Source organism: Scylla paramamosain, chromosome 3, assembly GCF_035594125.1.
Source record: "Scylla paramamosain isolate STU-SP2022 chromosome 3, ASM3559412v1, whole genome shotgun sequence".
NCBI lineage: Eukaryota > Metazoa > Arthropoda > Malacostraca > Decapoda > Portunidae > Scylla > Scylla paramamosain.
Genome location: NC_087153.1, coordinates 36,413,022 through 36,423,021, shown reverse-complemented (window position 1 = coordinate 36,423,021; position 10,000 = coordinate 36,413,022). Strand labels below are relative to the sequence as shown.

The 10,000-nt window shown below is 41.4% G+C and overlaps 1 protein-coding gene across 8 annotated transcripts in view; it reads left to right on the top strand.

Moving 5' to 3' along the window:
* The window catches only part of LOC135094755 (uncharacterized), a 157,054-nt gene that overhangs the window by 114,046 nt on the left and 33,008 nt on the right, over positions 1 to 10,000 (top strand). For 6 of the 8 annotated variants that reach the window (XM_063995138.1, XM_063995107.1, XM_063995161.1 and 3 more), the window contains one exon: positions 8,534 to 8,599. The exons of the other annotated variants lie outside the window; for them this stretch is intronic. In XM_063995138.1, the coding sequence (XP_063851208.1) occupies positions 8,534 to 8,599 (66 nt within the window). The remainder of the gene's footprint in view (positions 1 to 8,533; positions 8,600 to 10,000) is intronic. 8 annotated transcript variants of the gene reach the window in all.

The window sequence follows — 10,000 nt, the reverse complement described above, 5'->3', positions numbered from 1 at the left end:
TGTTTGATAATCCTTTTGGCCCTTTTTCTTTGGGGGACCGGCAACTCAGTGGGTCTTTTTCAATATAATTTTTGTTCCTCTTGGCCAGTACCCCTCTTACATGAAAAGTAGTGATTGTGGTGGTATTATTGATGGTAGTAATAGTGAGGTGATGGTGATGGTGGTAGTGATGGTGATAGTAATAGCGATGGTGTAATAGTGGTAGTGACAGTGATGATAATAATGATGGTGGTGCTATTGGTAACGGCATAATAACGCTAGTATTTGTGATGGTGGTGGTAATGGTGATGGTGTATACACTAATAATAGTACTAGATATAATACTGACAACACCGGTGATGTATGCAGCAGTGTTGGTGATAGTGATCGTGGTATTATTAGTGGTAGTACTATCATAGTCGTGGTGGCGAACACAAAGGAACACGAAGAAAGAACAACCATTACCAGACATTAGTTAGCATAGCGTTTGTGTTGTTTCTTTGTGTTTCCAGCCGCGGTTGTGTGACTCAGACGTGCATTGTTCTTCCACCCACACACACCCACACACACACACACGCACATACAACATCCCTCGACACTAATTCCTTTCAGGTACCCGAACACACGACACGAGAGAGGCAATTAGATGACCCAAGAGAGAATATGTTACCCTTGACATTCTCTCGCTCTTTCTCTCTCTCTCTCTTTCTCTCTCTCTCTCTCTCTCTCTCTCTCTCTCTCTCTCTCTCTCTCTCTCTCTCTGAATCCCTTATTGTTACATTTTACACACACAAGTACACCACCACCACTACCAGCGCACTGTACCATCACATCTTCCCCATGAAGGCAGCGGCTGTGCGTCCCTCCCTCCCCACTGAGCGCGGGAGATAAATTAGAGGCACTGAGAAGCAGATTATTATTTTTTTATATTATAACGACAATAATGGGAACAATTTATTTATTTATTTTTATTTTTTATTTATTTATTTTTTTTATTTTTTTTTTCATAACTGTCTGCAGCTTATCACAATTTTAACTCTCCTTGAGCAATGTCTCAAAATTGCAATGCAGGCAACTACTACGTTTCCATGAATTCATCACTAACATAATGAGCGAAATAAAAAAAAATAAATTAATAAATAAATTACCGTAGAAATGACGAATGGAGGAACTTAACGTAATAAGTGAAAATTTAAAAAAAAAACCTAAGAAACGACGAATGAACAAAAAAAAAAAAATTAACAAACAAATTAACAAACAAACTCATATAGGAGCTACGAATCAAAGAAACGAATAAAACAAGCAAGTCTCCGTTACGAGGAACAAAGACAAAAAAACACAGAAGGAACAAAGAAAACATGAATGAATACACCAGCAGACAACCACCAATGTGTGTCCAGTACCAAACCATATATTTATTTATTTATTTATTCTTATTTTTTCACATACATAATTTTCAGACTTAGACATATTTCTTTCTCTACACACACCCACTGAACAAAAAGTGACTTCTCGAATCCCACCCGAAATGTTAAAAGGAGTTAGAATAAAGAGGGAAGGAGTCACTGAGAGCTGGGTTTATGCTTTTCTTAGTCTTCCTCCTCCACCTCCTCCTCTTCCTCCTTCTCCTCCTCCTCCTCCTCCTCCTCTTCCCATTACTACTGTTCAATTTATGAAGTAGAACACAGCAGCTCTCATCTACTCGTATTTTTCCTTAACAATACGCACATATATTATCCAGACTTAGGTTTTCCCCATCTGTCTTCGCATTAGAGAGGAAAAAAATCACTTGGGACTCCCCGCATTGACTCGACCGCCACAGAAAATGTAAGGAAAAGAGGATTAAAGAGAGGGACGAGAATAAATAGGAGAAGGAGAAGGAGGAGGAAGAAGAGGAGTAGGAGAACCAAAACAAGAGAGGATGACGAGTAGGATAACGAGAAAGAGGAGAAACAAGACGAGAAGAAAGAGGTGGAAGAGGAGGAGGAGGTAAAAGAGGAAAATAGTAAAGAAAAGTATTATAGAAACATTACCCAATAACACTGATGACATATAAGTGGGCGTGAGGTGCTGGATTTAATATACGTATAAGGAATGACTCAAAAAATGTATAGCCTTTAAATTTAATAAGACACCCACCACCACCACCATCACCACCACTCCCTGCCCCCTATCCTAACCCTCTCCACCCTTTCCACCACTAACGCCAGATTGAACCAGGCGCTTTAAATCAACAAAGCAAACAATTAATCGCCATCCACTCACCGCTTCTCGCTGTAAAATAATGGTAAAACACATCTATCCTCGTCTTCTGCTGCCTATTCTTTCTTAACATCACTGAAAGAAAGACTAAGGAGGCACAGAGAGGATAATAATGGTAGTGGTCATCCTCTCGTGTGGTAAATATATATTTTTTTTTTATGGGACGAAAAGAAGGAAGTCTTGTAAATTATTAATATTCATTGATTTTCAGAGCTACAGTATATCAATTAATTTTATCTTGATTCCTAATATCACGAAGGACGCCGGCCTGAGAGAGAGAGAGAGAGAGAGAGAGAGAGAGAGAGAGAGAGAGAGAGAGAGAGAGAGAGAGAGAGAGAGAGAGAGAATGATCCCAAGCTCTCTTCTACTTTTTATTTCCCCTCATTGCCACACGCAGGAAACATTTGTTAGGACAGGAAAATACGACACGGTTTTTCCCTCCAGATCGTGTGTGGCGTGGAAAGTGTTGCTTCTCTTGGCCTCACCTGCACCACACGCACACACACACGCGCAATGTCTCCCAGGAGTCTTACGCACGGTAGAACAAACACCCACCAACATACACCCACACCTGCATACATACACCCACACACATACACAGTGACCTAGGAGATACAACCACTGTGAAAGCATCAACAGCAATTAAGATAACAAAACAACAGTGCTGAGGACCTTAATGAGACAAAACAAGAGAAAAGAGCGCTATCGTGTGGGCATAACAATAACAACGCAAAGAGAATAACAATAGAAGTAAGGAAAGCGTGTAAACTCAATATACAAAAATAAACAAACCTAAAAAAATAATAAACTATACGGAACTAAAAAAAAATATATGTAAAAATGAAAAAAAAACAATGAAAGACAACCACGAACAGAAAACAAAACAGATAAACAACAAACAAATAAAAACATGGAAAAAGGGAAAAAAATGGGAAAGGAAATTCATCCCAACACACACACACACACACACACACACACACACACACACACACACACACACACACACACACACACACACACACACATCCTCCCTGCAGACAACGCACTTAAAAAAATAAAATAAACAAACAAATAAATCAAACAAAAAGCAAATAAAATGTCGGATAAGGGCAAGAGAAAAAAATAAAACTTTAAGGCCCTGAGTGTGAGTTATCCTGTTCTTCCCTCCTCCTGCGCCGCCGCCACCAGCCCTGTTCCTGGCCCGCCCCGCCCTCAGCACTCCGACACTGCACCCCGCCCCCGCTCCCCCTCCCGGTCCCCCCCAAGGCCCCGCCACGGAACCGAGACCCGGCGGGGAGGGCACGGAGGTCGGCGAGCCTGGCCACGGGGCTTATGGGGAACGTGAAGGAGCAGAGGCGTAAGGTGATGTCTCGGTCTGTTCTGCTGCTGCTGCTGCGTCCTGTGTGGTGGTGGTGGTGATGGTGGTGTCGATGGTGTTGTGTGTGTGTGTGTGTGTGTGTGTGTGTGTGTGTGTGTGTGTGTGTGTGTGTGTGTGTGTGTGTGTGTGTGTGTGTGTGTGTGTGTGTGTGTGTGGTGTGCGTGCGCGCGCGTGCGATTGGTTATGCCTCCCATTGGTTTTCAGAGAGAGAGAGAGAGAGAGAGAGAGAGAGAGAGAGAGAATCAGACTGACAGACAGATAGATAGACAGATAGACAGACAGACACAGATACACAGACAAAAAAAAACAGAAGACAGGTAAACAGATGCACACAAACACACAAGCAGGCAGTAACAGACACGCAAACAGACAGACAGACAGACAGACGGAAACCAATCACTTTCGTACAGTCACCTTTAAGATAACAGACCCAAAAACCTGACTAGAACTTTCAGACCTGACTTGAATCTCCCAAAATAACTCACCTCTCTTTACACTTGAGTATAACCATCCTTGACCTCGACTCTGTGTATGTGTGTGTGTGTGTGTGTGTGTGTGTAAGAGCTCTGAAATCAGTGAGGCATAACGTTGCTGAGTAGTGTGTGTGTGTGTGTGTGTGTGTGTGTGTGTGTGTGTGTAGGAGTTGCACTGTTTTGCGTTGCGTTGTATTGCAGTGGCGTGTGTTTGTTGTGTGTTGTTGTGTGCTGTTGTGGTGGTGTTTCTGTCACACGCCAATAACGTCAATCCACGCGCGTGTCCCCACAAAGGCACTGCGCCGATCGCGAACTTGTTATCGGCGCCACGCTTCAAGAATATTCGCCAAAACGTGCTGCGCTTTTGACGAATATATCCATGCAGCTGCGCAACACGGAGATGTCACATTCATTATCTGCGTTTTTACCTGGCAAATATTCGGACAAACACACACATTCATCCTCATTCTCTCTCTCTCTCTCTCTCTCTCTCTCTCTCTCTCTCTCTCTCTCTCTCTCTCTCTCTCTCTCTCTCTCTCTCTCTCTCTCTCTCTCTCTCTCTCTCCACACATGCATAATGGGACTTGTACTACAAATAAGCCAATCAACAAACAAGTAGTAAGTAATTATACAAGCAAACCCCACGGCTAAATTATTGGACTGAGAGACACAAAGTTACGATCAGTAGGTGATTAACTTGCCACATTAATCTACCACACTCCATTCTTCTGTTTTGTATTCTCCCTCAATCTCAAGCCCTCTGATCTGGCAGTCTCCTCAGAGGACTCAAGACTGAAGGAAATCACAAAAAAAAAAAAAAAACGCAGTGGGAGTGTTGCAAGTTAATCTGCTGCCTATGATTGTGTGCCTCGTGACTGGTTCATATTTGTCACGTGAGGATAGCATATCATGAGTGTGACACCTGCCGCCGCTGCCCCGCCCAGGTAGGTGAGGGCGCCAGCACAGCCTTTCTTTCTTCTGAAGCAGGAAAGAAGGATAGCTTGGGTACATAATCTACTTATCGAGGCATAGATAGACAGACACTCAAATTGGCTAGAGAACTCAGTAATACGTGTGATTTGGTTGGTGAGACACTTATACTCTTATTAACATCATTTTTACAAGTTTGCAAGTGTTTTTGGTAGTGAAAACTTAAAATTTTCACGGTAAGTTAAAAAAGAATCCATATTTCTATCTGCTTATGAGCAATGACAGATAGATATATAGATATGCACATACATTCATAAATAAAATACTGATTATTTGTTAGGTAAAGTTATTGATTTTATGCAATCATTGTATGGCTCAATATGTTATGGTAGGAGTCTCTAATGTCCCTCCCTGACAAATTTCAAATCGGTGTGGCGCCTTTTGAGGAAACGCGTGGATTATCTGTTTGCGCGGGACAGTGAACCATATTCTGAAACACTTCTGCGCCGCACCTCTGCCATCTTCAAAAGGTTCTAGTTGATGTTGCACGGGCTTTTAAAGTTCTACGATTCTAGTGACAGATTAACAATATTTCTGCATTATTAACAGGATAAACGCGCGTGAGAACCTGGCAAATCACCTCTGTGGCCTTTGAAAATAGTCGTGGTGCCAGAGTAAAGCGTTTCAGAATAGGGGACATTGACGCGGATGTGACCACGAGAGCGCTGAGTGTTGGTAGAGGTGTTGCGCAGGTGTTGCTCAAGTTGTTGATGTGTAGGCGTTCAAAAGTTGTAAATCTGTACTGTTCAGGTGTTGTAGTTCTTGTGTTAATGCTGGTGTTGTGTTGCTGTGGTGCTGCTGGGTGCTGTGTTGGTCAGATGATGTTGAGATGTAGTGTTGCAAGTTTGTCAAGTGACTCAAGTGTTTTGCACGGGTGTTAGAAAATACTTTATTATTATTTCTTTTTTTCGTTGTTCCCAATGTTGTTGTTGTTGTTGTTGTTGTTGTTCTTGTTGTTGCTGTTGTTGCTGTTATTGTTGTTCCCAGACTGTTGGATTTAACGCATAACTTTTGGTGTTAAGTGTTGCATCATACATCCAATAAATGCTGGAACACTCCCATGTATGAGACTTCAGTTACCTAAGTGGAGATGTTGCAGTAGATGTGATGTTGTACTTGATAGCTGGATGCTTCAAGTGTCGTGGATGCTCCCCGGAGACACCACACTGATGAGATAAGTGCTCTAAAACTTGTCTGCTAAAAAGTTGATGTTCTGAAGACGTTTTCCTTATACTTGTCAACTTGTGGGTTTTTTTTTCAGTTTCCTGTGGTATTAATGTCTCCATAGTGTAGTAGCGAGGTAATTATCACCTGCAAAATGTCTATGTGGGCTGGTGTTTGAGGGTGTCTGGTGGTGGTGATGGCGGTGGTGGTGGCGGCGGTAGGGACGCTGGCATTGTTTTGTGGCTGAACGAGGATGACGCCCAGTAAGTGCCTGTCATCCTGTGTGCGCCTGCCTGTGTACGCACCGCTTATGTGCACGCGTCGACGTTCTCTTTAGATGTTGCACACTTTCTTGTTTCACTTTTTTTTACGATTCTTTATACCTTTCGTCCTCTTTCGTGTGTTAGTGTCTGGTCTTTTTTAGAGTTAAGTGTTATCTTTTATTTCGTTCATTTTTCTTTCTTTTTTTTTTTTCGTGGATATTAAAATATGTAATGTGTATTTATTTTTCTTACATTTGACAAGAAAAACCGTAAGTACCATTGAAAGTTTCCTATATATCATTTTCTGTCGTGTTATTGACCCTTTTTTTACATTTTTATAGTTGTCTTCCTTTATCTTCCTTTATCTGCTGTCTTTTTAATCTATCATTCCTTCTTTTACCAGTTTATCTTCCATGTTTGTCTTCACTTGGTAATTCTGTCATCACCTTACCTATCAATCTTGACCTTTTTTTTTTCCAGCACAAAGAATCACAAAGTTGGAAGTTTTCATCTAGCAGCGAATCCTCTTAATGTTGCTCTCACCTTCCTTGCTTTCTCATCTCGTCACAGTGCATTTCAGGTCTTTCTTAAGGTGCCAATGTGCTCCTGTCGTATGTGCGGTCTACGTGTGGTCACTCTAAGGTGCCACTGTGCTCTGTTACTGTGTGTTCTTCTATCTTAATACTTGTCCAGGTTTCTTCTACACTACTGCAGCTACGTGATGTCATATTGTCACCATTCTGGAAAGCCTCAGTCTTCAAGCGCTATTCCTCGCGTAGTAATGTCACGGTGTTTCTTGTCCACGTTTAAATTGCTAGCTCGTATTCATAAACAGCTTACTTCATTGTCAGTCTCTTACATACAACAGCGTCTAGTGAAAGTTGTCTGGGATTTTTCAAGTGTGTTTTCATTAATAACTCTACTAAGGGTTTCTGAGGCCGTGTTTCAGCGGTTTTTTTTTTTTTTTCTTTTCTTTTTTGGGGGGTGTGAGGGGAATTAACTGATGAATTAGGGACATTCTTTGATAGAGTTTGTTGAGGCATTCCGCTAATTTTCGTCACTATGGTCAAGTAACAAAAGTGATAACAAAAGTACCTGCCTGAGTTGATTTACCGCGTAGAAGACTTAGCCAGCTGCCCGACGCATGAAGGTATCATTTTGTTAGCCATTCCCGAAAGAAACGATGTAACGCGGCCTCTGAAACAAATAATGGAAATAGTTTAACAAAGACTCTGCTTCGTCAGTAGAGAAAACACCCATGAGAACCCAACTAATCATCTCTGTGGCCCTTGAAAATCGTCATGATGAGGGAAGAAAGTGTTTAAGAATACGAGTCTTTGTGTCCTAATTGTTGCTTCAGATTTCCAGGTGTCATCCTAACGTCAGCGTCCTTAACCCTTTGACTGGCACTTGGTACACCTTTCCCTAATTACCACTCTCTCTTTACTTCTTCTACAGTCACATCCAATCTTTGAACGAGGAAGAAAATTGCAAAATGTATTCTTTTTCATCGCTAATTTTCTTGTGGATGAGACTTCACTCATTGTTTCTGGTGCTGCTAATTGCTTTCGTGTCGCAGTGAAAGGGTTAAGGATAATCTAATTTTGTCAGTGTGTCCAAAATTTTCAGATTGTCAGTGTTTACATGCATTTTCTACTTCTTGGATTGTGGGTGGATGTAAAGTTTGAGTAATTGTTGTTTTATCAATGAGTATTGAGTTCTCTCACCTTGCTTCATCATTAATTCCATTCCAAGTCTCCCTTTACTTCACTCCTCCCTTGTCATCTTATTCGTTTTCTTTTTCTTATCATTTTTGCTTATCTCTCCACTTCCACTGAGAATGTTTATACAAGTTTTCCTAAAAAATTTTTCAGGTCACAATATTTATTTTCACTTCACCCTTCCTGTATTTAGTTTTATTCTATTTTTTCACATTCTCGTGCTCTGCCCGCCTTGCTAGTGTTTCTCAAATGTCCAATCACCTCACTGCCTCTTCTTCCCCTCCCTCACCCGGCGGCCGGCAGGTGGTGGACTCGACCAAGGAGACCCGCCAACGCATCATCGGTGACGTGGAGGCCACCACTAAAATGGTTCTCTTTCATTTACTACTCAGCCCTAACCCCCTCTAGTCCAGCCACGCACGCACGCAAACTCGTCCACACACGCACACACACGCACTTCTCCATCAAGATCCTTTTTTTCGTGAACAAAGCTGATTTCCAAAGACGAATATCAAAAGTAGTCAATTTATTGTTTATACACGTTGAATTAAAGAATTCTCCCCGTCTCCATCCACCGACCGAGTATCTAAAAGTAGTCTATTTATTTATCTATTTATTTGTTTTTATCTGCGAGTAAGAGGGGCGCTGGTCAAGACAACAAAACTTTAGGAAAAGAAAGGTCCATTGAGGCGTCAATCCCCAAACAAAGGTTAATACGATTATCAAAAACTGAGGGAAATAAATCACAACATTGCTGAAAAAAGAAAACAAAGATGCATCAATTACAATTTCAATCACCTTAAAAAAAAAAATCACTAACTTCTTTGAGAAACGCCAAAGAAAAAAAATACCTGAAAAAAATAGCAATTCATAAACATCAATCCAACTTCACAATACATTCCTTTAACAAGCTTTGGAAATCAGCAAATAAATCAGACATAAAAAGAAAAAACAAAAAAAACAGCCGGAGAAGAGCCTGTGTACTCTGTATGTACGTCTGTGTGTGTGTGTGGGAGGGAGGGTGTGCACGTGTCTGTGTGTACGTATAGAACTCAATTAACACGAGTACGTACGAGTCATTTACATAGTCGTAGTAAGGGAGCTGAGGCGGCACGACCCTCGGCGGCTAGCATAGGTGGTCGTACTAGTGACTACAACTGCATGGACTTGTAATGAACCTTTTCTTACGTCTTATTCTCCTACTTGTTTTCTGTCATCTTGTGCATATCGTCCGTCTGTTCGTTCTTTTCAGTCGGTTTGTTCATCATTGAGTTACAGACATACTTTTATTTATTTATTTTACTGCAGAACAATTCACACCTCCCTTTTCTCTCCCTCTCTGTGCATGTTCCCACTTTTTTCCCTGTATTTTTTTCTCTATTGTTCTCCCCCTCATTTCCCGTCCCTCCCTTCCTCCCTTCATTCAAAATTTGCCAAACAACTCTCTCTCTCTCTCTCTCTCTCTCTCTCTCTCTCTCTCTCTCTCTCTCTCTCTCTCTCTCTCTCTCTCTCTCTCTATCTCTCTCTCTCTCTCTCTCTCGTTCTCTCTCTCTCTGTCTTAACTTCTTCCATTCCTATTTTTCCCTTTCTCTATTTTTATTGTTCTCTCCCTTCTCCTCCCTTCTTTTATCATTTATCACACACTTCCATCTCTCTCTCTCTCTTCCTCTCTATCTTTCTCTAGTTCTATCTCCCTTCTTTTCCATACTTTTCCTTATTTATTTTCTATAGGTCTCCTTTTTTCTCTCCTTTCCTCCCTTTTACATTTAC